Genomic DNA, 17,042 nt, shown 5'->3' with positions numbered 1-17,042 from the left:
TAAAAAATGCTTAGAAAAACTGTAAGGTTGAAATGTTGTTTTCAAAAGTTTGCATAATATTAGTTAACATTTGAACACTTAGAATTAAAATCTAATCTTGACTGTGATAGTTTATCATTTAATATGAATTTTTCTGCACATGCCTGATGCCTGGTCACGTCCGTTGTTGTTCTTAGTGATTAGACAGGTGTGCGGTTTTGTCTGAGTCAGCTGTGTGCTGTGATTGCGACAGTGTGAGCAGTTTGGATGCCGACAGCTTTCTACCGCGTCCGAGCCTCATCAAACGAATGCGACTTGTACTACGGACCTTTTATGTTGGATTAAAATTCAAGGACGAACTACAATCGCGTCTGAGTGAGTTACGTTCATCTACGGGTTGGAAATGAGTCAGAAACCATCTGGTGCGCACGCTGAAGGAAGTGGCTTGATGAAGAAAGGAAAAGTAAAACTGAAATTTTGCCACTACGATAATAATAAACGGTGAAAGCTCAGGGAATTAACCCAGAAATAGATTATTCATAAAAAATATTAATATACTGTCCAGTGCTTATGACAACTGTGTCAAGCAATTTAATTATTTAACCAATAGAGTTTTTGCACAGCAGACATTTTGACTGGTTACAGTAAGGAAGCACAGGTGTATCAGTACTAGCTGTAGCTCCTGCTTTTGTGTGTGGTTGTTCAATGATGTGAGTTACACAATCATGATTAATATAATAGAGTCATCATTAATGCCCCTGTGCTACAAGTCAGATAGGTGTATAACCCATAGTATATTACCTACCTGGACCAGGTGACTGAGCCAACCTCCTTACTGCAGACAGCTTCCTCCCTGATGACTGGCGGTTCTGCAATGAAAGCATCAAAAAACTTTAACAAAGTCTGAGCAAACTGACGTGACTGATATAACAAGTGTCCATCGTGTCGTGATGCTCTTTATCAACCTTTATCACAGGAGTGTCCAGAAAACTGTCCCCGCACTTCTCCCAACTCTTTGCGGAGGACACGGAGGACAGTGCTGATGTCTCCTTCGACACTTTTTGTAAACCACTTTCCACATCATCCGGGAAGAAGACACACCTGATGTCCCTGGTGTACTTCTTACGCTGCAAAAGAAAAGATAAACTAAGGTTAAGAAGCCATCTTTTCGTAATGACCTCACCAGCGTCCACCTTAAGAACTGGGTTACAAACTGTATCCGTGCTGTTATTAATGACTAAAATATAAATTTGGTAACACATGGCTGGAAGGTAAACGTCTTTCTTCTGTGGGCGGGCACAGTTGGGTAACACGGGTTGCTAAAGCTAACTAGCTAACGAAGTTAACTGGCTAGCAGGTTAGCTTGCCAGTTAGCAGATTTCCTACCTTTCTAGAAGACATGGAGACAAAAAATAAAATAAAAATGTATGTTGCTGCTGTCGTTAGTGCGTGTGCTCACACAGAGCCGTGCAAGGAAATTTGTTCATCTAATTTATTTTCGTGAAGTTGAGTTTTGCCGGTGTTTAGCTAGCTCGGCAGTTTGCAAATTAAGCCAACTGGAGGAACAAACTTGTTGCGCTTGCGCAATCAGGAGAGGGGTGTGTTTCATAATGCACCAGCGTGTCCCGGACACGTACTGGCCGGCGTTACTTTGGTAACGCTTTCATAAACAAATTCAGTCTACTTGCGGTGTTGGGAAATAAATAAATGTTGCACGATAGTATTTAAAATTTCTACGGTATTTTGGAGCCGTTTACTTAAAAATGTCGGTTATCTTCATGTTTATCTCTTTCATTGCTGCGTTTTAGCAGTAGAGGGAGTAGTGCTCTGCTTTTAAAATTAATATGGTAATAGTCCTAAATATGTTAGTACAGTAAAAATACACAAGAACTGTCTCCAAAATAAGCCAATCAGGGGGTTTCTACTTTTTAGTCTACTATAAATGCTCGTTAATTTTGTTATAGAGTACATTTTACTACACATATTAGCTCCAACACCACTACAAAAATGAAGATACTTGTATGCAAATGCATCTCTCTCTCTCTCTCTATATATATATATATATATATATAAATATAAATAAATCAGGCCATCTAATGAAATGCTAACTTCTCACTTTCTTTCCTTCTGCAACACTACTACAAATATGAATATATGTCATAGTTACAGAAAAGAAACATAGGCCTTCCTCCTATGACCAACGCTGCGATCAGATAATCAGTTCGGAGGGACATGACAACCCCACGTCGACTCAAAATGTATTTTATTACAGCAAATCCATCCGAATCTCCACATCTTTCAAAGAGCAGTTTCAACATACAAAAGCTCACTTAACATGTTTGTTTTTTATTAAATATGTAAAAAGCAGGTCAAGTTATTCACAAATAAAATGCAACCATGCAACACGTTTTTTGGGGAATGCATAATGAGTGGGACATGAAATAATAATAATAAAAAAAAAACATTTACCATTCATTAATTATTGACAGTACATGTTTACATTCCTTTTTCATTTACACAATAATATATGACTTAAGCATTGTGGTGCACTGCCCTGTTCAATTTTAGTAAATGCAATATTAAGAAAGGGTATACGCTGTACTTACTGGAATATAGTGTGACAAATTGTTCAGTGAATTCACTTGTGTCTCTAAGACCTGTGGGTTTTTTCAAAAAAAACTAAACACTGAAACAAATGTCCAAAAGTCAGAACAAACCACAAGTTCCAGCTGAGGTTTAAAACTTAAAAAAAATGTTTCTTCATAATAAGACTAGTCCACAATAATGTCTGTTCCTTCCCAATGTTTATGGCATACCAAGTCTATCACTAAACCACCTTGTATGGTGTGAGTAACACGTTGTTGAGCACACTGATTATCTGAAATTTCTGAGGACAGCTGCAAAAACAGTCGTAAGTTGGCAATTTACTACATTTTAACCACAATTCACTGACTGTATTGTCCTCTTTCATGAGGATGCAATGCAGATACTTGCACTATTCCTAAGGCTTAACAATAATAATAATAAATATGGTGAGGGTCTATGGACAGATTGTCCAATACAGAGTCAAATGTCAGTGCAACACATGGAAGGAGGTTAAATAAGAGCTACTACGAGCCCTTCCAGGGCTTGGCTTATTGCATTCTTGTGATTAATATTGTTGTTATGCAAAATAAAAACAAAGGGAAACCAAAAAAAAAAAAAAGAAAGCTGGGAGGTTAACACTTGCCCTGACAGGTACTGGCTACCTGCCTAAACTTCAGCATTTCGTCACATCTACTGTAGGAGCTGAACAGACTTTCCACCCACACAGTCCTTTCCAAACTTCCTTGATGGTCTGAGCTTGTATGCTGGCGGAGGTCGTCACCACAAACCTGCCACAGCAGTTCACCAAAAGTCACAAAAAACACTGAACAGTGAGCAGAGGGATACAAAAAATAAAAACCGTGATGGTGCTTCTATCCAGGAGGTTGCTTCATGTGCTCAGTCTTGGAGAAAACATAAAAAAACCATGAGGAAAAATTAAAATCCTTTAACAGTTCTCACATATTTAAAAAGAGGGGGTGTAACTGCGGTGAAGGATGATGGCAGTCAGTATTCGTCCTGCTCCTCCTGCTGATCATCTGGTACCTCCTCGTGGGCTTGCTGGTCCACTTCCTGTCCGTCACCCTCAGCCAGCTCTCCTCGCTCCTAAAGAAAAAGGACACGGATTATAGCCTGGGGCAGACTCATGTGATTACACACAAAGACTGAATTCTGATGTCTTTCTAACCACACACGCCACTTTCCACGCGATTTCTTCACAAGGAAAACATGCAACAAGAACAAACACAAACTGTTCAGATCAGTTTAATATCGGAGGCTGACCTGGTCGTCTGAGGCGTAAAGGACCTCCATCAGCCGATCGGCAAAAGCATTGTCTTCACCCTGTTCCTGGCACAACAGCTCCACCTCTCGCAGCTTGCTGAAGTAGTAGTCCCGCTCCTTCTCCACTCCTTCCAGTGCCGTCTTTAACGTGTTCACCTGCGCAAAAGATGTTCGGAGGACACGTAAAACCTCAGTGTCAAACACACAAAACTGTTTGGACTTTGGTTGCAGTCAGAAAGTCAAAGATACGCAGACACAGGATCAACTGGAAAAGAGACAGAAGAGCAGCTTCGCATTAAAGTTCAGGGTGACTCACCCTACTTAACATAGATTGTTGTTTGGAAGGCAACGGGAGGAGTCCAGAGTACTGCTGCACCCTTAAGTCGTTTAATTGATTAGTGCATGGATTCGAGCCCATTGTGAAGATAATCTATTGATCAACTTAGTCTTTTGAAAAACTGTCCTTCATTTACAGGTTGCTGCTTCAAAAATGTTCAGATCCTTAAATCCTTCACTTGCTTGCTGGATTTTTTAATTTTTTTTTCCAGCCAGTGGTCACATTATATAAGCAAGCTCCAACTCGCTTCATCGTAGCTTCATTCTTGGCTCGGATCTTACGTTTGCTCTGCCAAGTTACTGTAAGCAGCATGACTGGCACAATCCCGCTGGATGAAACAGCTTGATGATATTCACATGGCCTCTAATTTTACTGGACTATTTACGTACATTTTAAACTCGACCATCTAACATCTTTGAACGTTTTTAACCAAGTGAATCACAACGGTGGTTATGACAGGGAAAAGGTTATTTTTACTCTGTCAAAGTAAAAAACAATCTCTATAAGCAGATGTAAATGCATTGCATATACAGAATACACAATATTAAAAATATTGGATGCCCCCTTCTAGGCAAATATTAAGTAGAAGCAGATCTGACAGAAACTTTTATGTAGTGTATGTGGATAGAGGAGTAAAATACAAAATCATGTTTCTGTCCAAAACTGCTCAAGCTGGATTAAAAGCCTCAGTTTATTTGAGTTGGAATAATTTCTTGTAGCCATTAACAACACAGAATGATCTTTGACAAGCCGGTAATATATTTGTATTCGTTTTCTTCCACAAGTATAAGAATAGCCAACAGTTTAAGAATTTGTTAATTACAAGCAGCAAAACCCAGACAGGACAAACAAAACCAAAGCGTACATGCAGTTCCACAAATGACCACTAGATGCTTCAAAAGCAAGTCACGTTAAAATGCCCTACTAAAACTAAACACGTGTTCTTGATGTCTTTAGCTAATTTCTCCATTTATCACAACTGTAGGGGGGAGGGATTCTTATACAACCCTTTTAAATTGTATTAAGGCTTAAAGTTATGCATAATTTAGGATGTGGCCACTTTGAGTGAGAGATGGGTGCTGTCTCAGGTCGTTAGCTATCTGTCTCGGCGTAACTTGTCACATCAGCTACGCTAACACTCCACCTATTTGCCTATATTTGAATAAAAGTAGACAGGAACGGCCAAGACGGCGATAGTTGGTACCTGTCATTCCTCATAAGCAATTGATGATCTGTTGTTTTAAAGTTAGAACCGGTATGAAAAGGTTGCCCGATTCAACTTCTAAGATAATTTCATTATTCGGATCGAGGTCAGACAAACTGATCCTGTGACCAAAGCACATGATTATTTAGACTACTTATGTCTGTACATTCAGTGAGAAGCTAGCTGATGGTACAAGACATTAAACAACCTAAACAATGATATACTGTGTTTAAAAGTAGCTGCATTTCCTGAGAACAGAAACCCAGCTGTGTAGGCTGATGTGGAAAAAAATGTGGAAGCCATCACTGCGGTTCGATGGTGACCACCAACACTGCCGGTAGGGAGTATGCACGCCATGTGAGGAAAGCATCATTTAAAAATAGCAAAGTTAGATAAGGAGACCTGCTTTTCTTAAACATACCTGCTCGGTAAGATGTGTGACCTGTGCTTCCAGTTCCTTCTCTCCTTTGGCAGGAGTTGATGCAGTTGTAGGGATCTTTTTGGCTGACGAGGGTCTGGATGTCGGTGTCGCAGTCTTGGGGGTAGTAGAGCTTGATCTTGATGCTCCTGCAGCAGATGAACGTTTTATTATAATCTTGACGGACAGCCTAACAGAATTCATACCTAATAACTACAGGATTCGATGATGTGCACATGAATATTTGCAATCTCGTTAATAACCTTCACACTTTTTTTTACCTGCAGTAGGGGAGCTGGCTGCATGGTGAGACTTCTTTGGCAGGTTGAAGATTTGCTCACCAGGGTCAGGTGGAGGAATGGCATCCTGACCCTGTCTAGCTTCAACCGGGTCATACTCTTTACCGTCGTAATTGGCATCAAAAAATTTCTTAAACCACTGGATGAAATCAAGATTGTCCTGAAATCTGCCTTTAACCAGCTTCTCCACAGGAATAATCTGGATTAAATAAAAAACAAAAAAAACAAAAGGAAAATTATAAGGAACAGGCGAGCAGCGATTCAGAATTAAGTAACGGGTAGGTAACCCACCTTGTCCACATTCATCCTTTTGAAGGATGCCTGCAACAGTTTGAAATTGTGAATGTACTCGTGCTCCAATTTAGCTTGAAACTTGACCTTCTTAAGACTAATGCAGCCAGGGAAGAGCAGATCCATGAACTGGCAATAGGCTGCTCCTGTAGAAGGAACAGAAACTCAGTTAGGTACATAAGCGCTGGCATGAGACATAGAAGACTTGCAACAAAAATGCCATCCAGATGCAGTCCAGCATGTCTGTGTTAGCGTGATAAAAATCCCCTAAAAGAACAAACTGTCTGGGAGCTTTTTTCATGTCCAGATCACTGACACTATTTCCTTAAAAAGAAAAAAATAACAATTAACTTTCTTTGTAATGTGGCTAATATTAACTGAAGCCTATTTGGGCCTTTATCCATTTGAAATGAGGCCACAGCTCAATCCAAGCTAAAGCTTTGATAAACCTTTTGATTTTCTAAACCCATCTAGGCTGCACATGAGTAATCCACATCAAACAATTAGCCTACACCTTAAGAACAGGGGGGCAGTGCATGTGTTTGTGTAGGCCGAGAGTGATTGAAATTGGATTACATGGTCACAGCGGGAGAGCGCGGCCGGCTACAAGTTTATTTATAGACGACTCTCTGCTGACGAGAGGTGAGCACGTTTCTACAGGTTGCTTCAACCGGTAGTTTACGCAGAAAATTACTCCTCCATGCTTTTACGGGCAACGATGTAATCTCTGAAAACGTGCTTTCCATCCCAAACAGACATGATGCGGTATAGGAGGGGGAGAGGAAGAAAGAGAGAGAGGAGGGCATTTATTAAAGGGTCAGTCCGTTCTCACCTGAGGAGAGCTGCTCCACTTTCGTATAGTTTAGACAGAGAATATCATTAACCCAGGCAGTAATGTCATGCCTGCTCATAGTCTCCTGGGTTATTGAGGTAGAATATACGTTGACCGCCATCCCCCAGCTGCAACAGAAAAAAAATAACAACACTCAAAAACAGAAGCAATGCATTAAGATTTCAGAAGAACTAGTAGCCATTAAACTTTTGTGTCTATATATTAAAAGCGTAGTAATTTTAGAAACATGGTACGACTGCATCATACTTCACATCATGAAATGATCTTTAGGATTTATCCACAAGGACAAAGAATTTACAACATACTACTGTTTGCTCCTGCATGTGGCCAGTACTGGTATCCACTCTCTATACTGTACCTTATATTCTTCACAGAGCCTCCCTGTCACAAACTATAGCACAAAGTAGGGTAGATCCAATACGAGCACGGTTTCATTTTAGAGGCTGAACTAGTCTAAGTTATCTCAGTATATTATCTTCACAACAAGTTAATCCTAATCAAACTACATCCAAAGCACTGAAACGTAGCATAACGGTAAAGAAATAACCTTGTAGTGCATGCTGGCCACAAATCTAACAATACACATCAGGGCATCCTTTGAGAAACTGTCACATTCAATGATTCATTTTGTACGTGAATTTTGTGTTCCCTTTGAAAGCAAACTTTCCATTTGTGTTGCAGCAGAGCCTGTACGCACAAGACACCAAGACTGATCAAAAAAAAAAAAAACTGCTGCAGTTTAATCTGGTTGCAAAAGTGTGGCTTTCAGGGCCCCGAGGCACCTGGCCCACTTGCACGGGGGGTTAGCACAGTATTCAAACCTACATACCAAAAGCATACAATGTTCGCAAAAAATATGTAAGGAAACTCAAACTTTGATCCCTGAACTGCAGATTAAGCAGTTACACATAACGTCGACACTCAATCAATACTTGCATTTGTTAACTCGCTTCAGAAATGAGGCAAGCAGCGTTATTCCCAGGGTGTCCCACACACAGGCTGCACCTGGGTGGGTGGCTAGCTCACCGTAGTTTATCTCAAACACTAGCACCGTAATTATACACTCACTTCCCAGTTAATTAGGCACAAACTCATTCTAATGCTGTAACCTTGCACTAAATCTTAGCTTCATGAAGGTTATGGTATTTAAATTTAAAATAATTGAGGAGGGCACAGTCCACTGCGTTTTTCATTTTGGAGAATGTAGTTTGTGGCACTGTTGATGATGTTGTAGTTCATTTATTCAAGGCCAGGCTAAATGAGAGAACAAAAAATTAATCCCGGTTAACACCACCACCAAATATGATCATACAGCTGATACCACTACATAAACTGAACATTTTAACAGTCGTGAAGGGGGGGTGTAGTGTCCCTAATGTTTGGGCAGGTGAGTGTTTTAAACTACAAAAGATAAACTGTGTATCCCGCCATTTAAATCAATCAGCAATTGTTATCTATTGCAAGTTCTGCAAGATTAACATGTAAAACAAAGGAGTATATATAATATTTATCATGCACAAATAATAAAATCCCCCCTGCAAAAAAAATTACAATGAAGGCTGCAGCATGACCATGTCAGCTAGCTTCATTCATAGGTGACATCAGGACAGCTGCATTAAAACACCCTCTAATGGCATTACAGAAGGGACCAATGTGGTGATTAAATCATGCTAAATCATCATCCACTAGCCGACACCGGGGCGTGCGGCGTAAAAGTGATAATAATAACCCTTCCAGCAGTAAAGTTGGGGCTATCGCGGCATTGCAGGAGCAGAGCCTCGGCTGACTGGTTCCCTGGGAGGGAAGGAAGGAAGGAAACTGGGGCCAGCCCATCTCATGTCAACAAAGCGGATGTATGTTAGCATGCTTTGTTAGCCCCGGCAGGGATAGCACAGCCGACAACCAGGGCTGGGCTTGGTGTCTGAATTCAAACGTCGGTGGGATGGGGACAGAGCTTGTGCTCCATACATACAAATAAATAAATAAATAACAGCCCACAAACGCACATTAATCGTGACATTGAGGGGATTAATAATGAGTAGCCGCGGAGGAGTGTCATGTCACGATGGGAATATTCTAGCAGCAGGGGCGGCTCTCCGTCTCTGGGTGCTCCTGTCATTTGACAAGCTGGACCGACTCGACCCTCCAAAAACGAGCCACTGCGCACCAGAAATAGCATTACGGCGCTGATTTGTGGCGCTACAGAGAGGGAGCTAACACGGGAGCCATTAACGCCGCACAGTCGGGAGCTAACATGACAGGAGACTGTGAGACAACAGGGAAGGAATAGCGGATGGGTGCAAAGCAAAACGGTGGAGGAGGCGGTGGAGAAGGAGGAGGAGGAGGAGGAGGCCAGGTTTCTTTCTGCACCAGGGTGTGCGTGTTTTTTTTTTTTTTTTTTATGATTTTCTTTTTCCTTCCTTACATTAAATTAAATGCGGCATTGCGCTGGTTTACCTGTAGGCGCGCTCTCCTCGCACTGTATTTTTCCTGTAAGGAATGATGTTGGTTCCGTTGTCCGGGACGATGTCGTTGTTATTCTCTCCATTTGGGGAAAGGGCTTGGGTGGGACCGGGCATTTGGGTCTCTAAAATGTCGAACAGATACTCTGTTCTCTCTCTGGCCGGGAAAAGAAAAATAAAAAAACAAGAGGAAGGATGCAAATGCTGAGAAAGTGCCGCACCTCCGGGTCTCTTTCCCTCTTGTCTGCTTATTCCTCCACAAATCTCTGCCCTACTGACGTCGCTGCGTCCCGGACCACGTGACTGACTGATGGGGCTGGCTGCCTCTTCCCTCGCGGTGGGCTATTTCAGCACACACCAAAAAATCAACATTGATCGCTTGTGTGCTTAAAATAAAGCACCGGGATCAATCAGCTTTTTTGCGAGGCCATTCATCAAATACGACAGAGACAAAAGCCAAATCAAGAATGGATTAGATTAAAAACAAAAAAAAAAGGAAAACGCAGCCCACCCAGTTTCACCTTCATGGTAATCATGATCATCAGAGAGCTGCTTGGCATGACAACTGTTAACAGCAGGCAGGTCACGGTAGATACAAAGTGGTGCTGATGAGAATCATGACCACACATGGTATGGGATGTAGCAATGATTACTAACCATATGAATCAATCAAGTACTATTTCACCAGAAAACACAAAAGTTCAAATTACTTGCTCAAGAATTTTAAATGTGACAAATGACTGTGTTACGTTGGCGTTTTAAGCCATTTGTTAGTGTTTTAAAGGAAAAGCACACACTCTGGGCACTTATTTGTGATCGCAAATGTCACTACATGCACCTAATAAGTAATAATATCAACCAGATAATAACTGTTCGATTACCTTTTTTATTTTTGATCAATCTGACAACTCTTTTTTTATTTATTTTTTAATTCACTCACTTGCCAGTTAATTAGGTGCATGAGTGAAAGCAAATTCATTCTCATATAAAACAGTCCTGCACTAATAATAATAATAATAATAATAATAATAAATTTTATTTATAACGCACTTTACATCAAAGCAATGACCTCAAAGTGCAACAATGCACATAAAACAACATAAAGACTTTAAAACTAGACATTAAAAATAGCAGTTTTAGCCATAGGCTTTTATAAAAAGATGAGTCTTAAGGCCTTTTTTAAAAGGCCTTGGCTTCATGATGGTTATGGTATTCAGTATTTGTTTAAAATAACTGAGAGAGCTGCTGATTGAACTGTGTTTTCATTTTGGAGGCCATGGTTTGTACTACTATTGAATGGTACTGTGTTGTACTGATACATAATTAAAGGATCTATCTATCTATCTATCTATTTATATAAATATAGTTTCATAGCAACACTAATTAGATTCCCTAAAATGATCATACGGTTGAATTTCCACCTCTCTGACACCGTTTCAACATCAGCTGAACATTAAAAATTTAATTTACTGTTATATTAGAAAGCATTCAGTTTCAAAAGTGTACCTAATGTTTTGGCAAGCGAGTGTAAATTAATTTAGAAAACGGCATTGCTATTATCCAGAGCCCAAAATGACACATTTAAATGCCATACAACCCAAAGACTATAACAGTGGAATCAGTTATTTTGGCTTCCTTTTTTTCATTATTATTATTATTTTTAGTTTAACTAATTAATTTTCTGTACACCAACAAACTGATTAACCGACTAATCGTTCTGCATTAACGTAATGAACATTTTAAAATATCTGTTACACATGTAGTAACAGAGAATCTCAGTACATATGGTGTTGTGTTCAAAGTTTAAACAATGCAGCCTCGTGGTTGCTAAGCTACCGTTGGTTTACGCTTCCACATCTGTTGTTGTGATGCTGCTTTCGTTTGGCTCCCGTCACTGCTGAGCAACCACCGTGAATGTGACACAGGCAGTCTCTTATAATATTTAAAATGTGGACATGTCATCTACTGAAATGAGATTTTAAACGTTATATGGTTAGTAATCAAGAATGGTAAGCTACTGGGGAGCTATGTGAACCAGCATGTCACAGTATCTAACAGGGATGATAGAAACCTGATTGATCTGCTGACCACCAACCACAGGGCCCAACATCTAACTAAGGTACTGTTTATTGTTTTTTTAAATTTATTTTATTTAACCCTCACAGGTAAATTCATAACTCTCTATTTAACCCATCCATTCGTTGGGAGTTATGAGCGGTGGTCTGCCTCCAATCCACCAATATCAACTGCACAGGAGGCGAGCACAGCTTTAGCCGAAAGGCAGAAACACTACACTCGATTTTAGCTAAAAGGCCAAGAAGGTTAGACAAACGATAGCCATGCAGGGGTCCATTCTCATAGAAACACTTTTTATAATAACAGAGCTCCCATGGAAGTGTGACAGCTAGCGTTAGCATCCATGCTAACACTGGCAGATATTGGGAAAATTACTGATCTTTTTCACCTGTTTTCATGTATGGCTAATTCCGCCACACATACTGACTGTATGTTTTTTCGTTTTTTTAAAGAACAACAAAACTATGCTATGCTAGCTAAGACTATGGGTTTTTGATGCATTTCTATGGTAATGGACCGCTTTGCTATTGTTTGTGTAACCTAGCAACAGTACCACACAGGAAGTCAAGGCTTGACAAAGTGCAGGAGCCCTCTGGTTGGCGGCCAACAAACCAATCAAAATGCCAACAAAGGGTCAGTTTGATGGCACAGCTCTAGCACATGTACTACCTGCTACAGCTATGGTGTTTTATGCAGGAATTTTATGCAATAAGTACATTAAACCATCCACATGGTCTCCAACACTACAGGACAAAGGATTAGCATTTCAGCCACTCTGTTTTACTGCCTTGATTTTTTTCCTTCTGATTTACTCAATCGTTGTTTGGTGTTGTTGTTTTTCTTCCTTTAAGTTTTATGCAAACTTAAACACTGATAACGCAAGACGTGCAAGTATTGATGTTGAGATCGATATGACCGTCCTCCAGACCACCCTCAGTCTAAAGGTCGTCTCACATTTTAGGCTGTAATCTTTTGAACTTTTTCAGCATGTCAGCATCTTTATTTTTTGAGATATGGGGTTCATCTTTAAGCCTCACAAGGCAAAATATTCTAAAGGGAAGTGTTTTGACTTTTGGTCAGAGCCCAAGCTGAAATGTTATTCTTAGACACCCAGGTTTTTCTTCAGTCAAAACATCAAATAGTATTTGGACATGTCCATGACTGCTTTTGAAAGGAGCTAGGACGTCAAATACTCACTCCACAGTCTGTGTGCTTACTTAAAACCCTAGCTGAAACGCTAGTGCCACCATCAGGCCAAAGTTGAGGTCACTACTTGGTATGAACATTCAGACAAGCCCTGATCTCTGATTAGATAATAACGTGAACGTAATCTAATTTTACCCACAAAAACTGTTCTTATTACTGAGTTGTGAATACTATTTTAGATCAAATGTAAGGCATCCAAACCCTTAATTTGCCTGTTGCAGCTTATCAGCAGGATTTTCATTCTCCATATGTACAGTATATCCACAGACTTTACTCGGTGATGCAGAATTTTCAGTAAAGCTTTACTTTGAAGACGCATAATCCATATTGAGGCCATAATTCACATACTCAGTCTTATTTATTCAAAAACACCAGAGCTTGTTAATGTCAGTAAAGCGGATGTATGTGAATGTCTGAGCTGAAAACCTTTGTGATAATTCACCGTCATAGTCTTTGAAGTGCTTTTTAAATTAAAACAGAAATAAATCAAGGCAGTGTACAAAATCTATAATGTTCTTGTTTAGCTTGTTTTTGTAGTTCTTCCTCTGGGTCATAAGTGGCGTTTACACAAATTCCTGCAGAGCCAAACACAAGGCATGACCGAGAACTAATCTCATTAAGGGACCAAACTGTGGAGAAACGTCTAGAAATGTCTCCGCTAAGAACCACAAGCATGCAGAGCTACGTTTCCACTACAGTTAAGCTAAAGGCCCGTTCAGACTGACAAGTGACAGCCACAGTGTATTATAAGCACAAAGTGGTCAAACTTCAGAAACAGCAGGAAAACTGGAAACTCTGTGTTTGTCCATGTTGGTAGCAACTAAATCCCCGAATGGAGAGTAAATCCCATACTCTGTCGCTGCTAGACTGTCGGCAACATTATCGCCAGGCTGCCATTGCAATGAACTTACCACTTCCCAATCTGAAGGGCCTGCATGCATGACCTTGTTTAAATGAATGGCCAGACTGTGAAGCCTAAGAATGACACAAGTCAATGCAAATACAGGAATGGCACACATCCTCTGGGGACATGGCTGCTTACTTCAAAAGTAGAGGGATTCTCCGCCTTGCTGCACTTCATAAAAAGACAGGATTTGTGTCAAAAATAGAAAAACCAAAGAGTGCAGTTACATTGCAACCACAGCACAAAAAAAAAAACGATTCACGTTTTGTCGCAAACATTTAGAGAGGGAAACGATCTGAGAAAGCTGGGAGGAAGGGTGACGTCTGTTAGCGTGTTACCCGGCTTTCAGACGCAATGTTGAGAGTCTGTTGTCTCAGGTGCTGATATTGATTTCACAAAGTCCTGTGTGCATTAGATCCATTAGTATGAAGCACTTATAGAGGAACGATTTTACAACTGTGAAGAGCCTGCTAGCAAGGATATTATAGGTAAAGGAATGTCAGGTTCTATCTTTATGAAGTTATAAAAAGTTATAAGCTCAGTCTATGGTTATTACACTACTATGGTTAACAAACTGTCATGTACTCTGTACTCTGACACCTTTCAATCAGAACAAACGTTAACTTTTTCAGCTATTTGAGTAACTCATCTACTGACCACTGCAGACTGAGAACCGCCGGCAAGAGCTGCAGTTCTGGAGATGCTCTGACCCAGCCATCTAGCAACCACAGTATAGTCCTCGTCACTCAAATCCTTCCATTTGAGGACAAAATGTTCACTTACTAATATATCCCAACCACTGACAGGGCGCCACGATGACAAGATAATCGGTGTCATTCACTTGGCCAGTGATTATGACCGGGTGGTTGTAATGTTATGGCTGATTGGTGAGGCAAATTATGTGCCCGCCTCAGTTCTTAAACCCAAAGTAGATTGTGATTGGAGTTCTTCCGCTACGGGACATTATTAAACGGTGTATTATTGGAAGTAGTGAAGGCAGACTCAAGAGAAAAAAAATTTCCTTACATGGACATTAGAGAAACAGTGACATCTATCATAGTCCGCTTCATAAAAAAAAAAAAAAAAGGCAGTTAAGCTTTAGATAAATGTGTAAGCAATTGCACTGTGTGTGTGCTCTGCAATTTCGCATACAATAAATTAAGTCACAATGAGACTCATTGACCTAATAACCACTCGGGTGCATGAGGCAAACCTCAGTTTAATTTCATAAGCCAGAAGCACAGCAAGAGCTTGCTTTGCCTTTCTGTTAATGTTTCTTGCGGTCGATTTTATAAGGGTGGAGTAACGTGTTGTTACTGCACAGCTGGAGGATGATGCTTTACAGTGACTGGCAATGCTGTGGCCCATAGTGATCCAACACTGGGCTGTTGTGCACAAGCTTGTTCCATCAGAGGAGGAGACACAGAGCTGCCCTTTCTCTTGCACTGTTAATTTAGACGGTGAGGGGCAGCAGCTGCACCCTGCACATCAGCATTCAAATAACAGCAAGCGGGACTCTGGTGGCCTGAGTTGCAGGTTGGACAACTTTTAAAGTCCAAGTGGTTAGGCTCAATATTAAGGGTGGAAAATCAGGTATGAGAGGGTGTCCTCAGATCTAGCGTAAAGGGTGGAGCAATCATCTGGGACGCTTCATTAGAGAAAAGAATAGTTTTCATTTGCCATTTTGAAAGGATCATTTCAGCCGAAGCCTAAATCTAAGACTGGTCTACTCTGCTCACGCCTTCTTCTCGTTGCTGATGAGAGGGGAAGCTGAGCAGTCTTAAATTCAGAGATTTTTAAAGGAACTCTGGAACAGAGCAGCTAGCTTCAGTGAGTGACTGAGGCTAACTCGGCTTCATGACAGAAATGAAAGACACCATGATTAAAAAAGCAGCCTGTTACACTGTCAAACAATACCGGAGCTAAAGAGGCAGTGTTTTACCGGTTTTTATCGAGCCATCTGTTACGTGCGGAGACGATAGTACATCTTGTTCAGCTAACCGCCAAGTTACAGCAAGCTAATTCTGCTGCTGCCAACACTTTGTCAGAGCAGTGACAGCAGACATATGCCCTGACCCGGGTTAACATCACCGTGCGAGCCGGTGACGGCCACAGAAATACGCCGCCGGTTTTATTATCACGTCGCACGTCTCAAATGAAACTACAGAGTAAAAAATTTCATAAAATTCAAATCTTACTCACCCGTAAACTCCAATCCGTAGGTTACAAGGTGTTAAAAAAAAAAGAGGGTCTGTTTTCCGGCTGAGTCACCCCACCCACAAACGCCAATTCGCCCAAGACGACGATGAACGCGCAGCTGGCACCTGATTGGACGGCGAGTCATCGGCGTCGCAGCCGATTGGTCCGCCGCTGACATCTGTCGTGAATTTGACCAATCGCATCTCGGTGCGTTGATCATTCACAACATCAAACTGCTCTCTGTCTTGTCGCTCCGTGTTAAATCACTTTTCCTTAAATCTTTGTGTAAAAATCGACATCTTTGTAAAGCAGTAAATAAAATATAAGTGAAACAACATAATTAATCCCAGCTGAATACAAAAAATATAACACTAAATGTTATATATACATATATATTGTGATATACATTATTATTATTATAATCACTACTAACATGTAATTAATTTTGATATTTACATTGTCATTATTGCATTTAGATTAAATTGCATGTAGATTAAATTATTAATCTACACGTGTTTGTAACTAAAATAATAGTGTTATTGCCATTTCCTTCCTTATTTTATTTTTATTATTTGTGAATTACAGGATGGGATTAATTGAAATATACTGTAAAGGTAAATACTGTAGGCTGCCTGCATTATAGATTAAATAAACCTGATATTTTCTGCCATGAATACACTGCACTCCTCCTCTTTTAACAGCAGGGAGCAGCCATGCGCTAGATTTTGAGCAAAAATGCCTTAATGTGAAATATAGCATGGCTATATATACACAGCGGGGAGCAGCTGAAGATAAGGAACATACTATGGGAAAATTTGGTGTTGGCGTACATATAAATACATTTAAATCTTGAAATAACTAGCCTATCTTCATGCCTTTAAAATGTTCTGATAATAACAGTAATAACACCCAAAATTAGTCCAGGTGCTTTTAATGCAGCCTAAGGA

At 40.4% G+C, this 17,042-nt stretch overlaps 2 protein-coding genes across 5 annotated transcripts in view; both read right to left on the bottom strand.

The window, feature by feature from the left end:
- The window catches only part of spidr (scaffold protein involved in DNA repair), a 37,391-nt gene extending 35,427 nt beyond the window's left edge, over positions 1 to 1,964 (bottom strand). For 2 of the 3 annotated variants that reach the window (XR_014699111.1, XM_084546403.1), the window contains exons 1-2: positions 945 to 1,964; positions 785 to 848 (exon numbers count right to left, since the gene is read on the bottom strand). Coding sequence is in view for 2 of the 3 variants with exons in the window: in XM_084546403.1 (XP_084402529.1) it covers positions 785 to 848; positions 945 to 1,241 (361 nt within the window). In the remaining variant the exon portion in view is untranslated. The remainder of the gene's footprint in view (positions 1 to 784; positions 849 to 944) is intronic. The other variant, XM_084546404.1, reaches the window with a different exon arrangement.
- A 158-nt stretch (positions 1,965 to 2,122) lies between these two features.
- Positions 2,123 to 16,119, bottom strand: mapre2 (microtubule-associated protein, RP/EB family, member 2). Of its 2 annotated transcripts, none has more exons than XM_084546264.1 (7): positions 9,706 to 9,923; positions 7,228 to 7,355; positions 6,396 to 6,541; positions 6,087 to 6,303; positions 5,809 to 5,954; positions 3,847 to 4,002; positions 2,123 to 3,669 (listed from the first exon to the last, which is right to left on the bottom strand). In XM_084546264.1, the coding sequence occupies exons 1-7, from the start codon at positions 9,825 to 9,827 to the stop codon at positions 3,571 to 3,573; spliced, it is 1,014 nt and encodes a 337-aa protein (XP_084402390.1). In that variant the 5' UTR covers positions 9,828 to 9,923; the 3' UTR covers positions 2,123 to 3,570. The 2 variants fall into 2 exon arrangements, with proteins under 2 accessions (XP_084402390.1, XP_084402391.1); XM_084546265.1 differs by lacking the exon at positions 9,706 to 9,923 and adding an exon at positions 16,099 to 16,119 and having other exon boundaries at positions 2,124 to 3,669.
- Positions 16,120 to 17,042: the final 923 nt, after the last annotated feature.

This window comes from Chelon labrosus (genome assembly GCF_963514085.1).
Source record: "Chelon labrosus genome assembly, chromosome: 6".
Classification (NCBI taxonomy): domain Eukaryota; kingdom Metazoa; phylum Chordata; class Actinopteri; order Mugiliformes; family Mugilidae; genus Chelon; species Chelon labrosus.
Note: the sequence above shows the minus strand (reverse complement) of the source record. Positions and strands in the feature narration are given on the sequence as shown.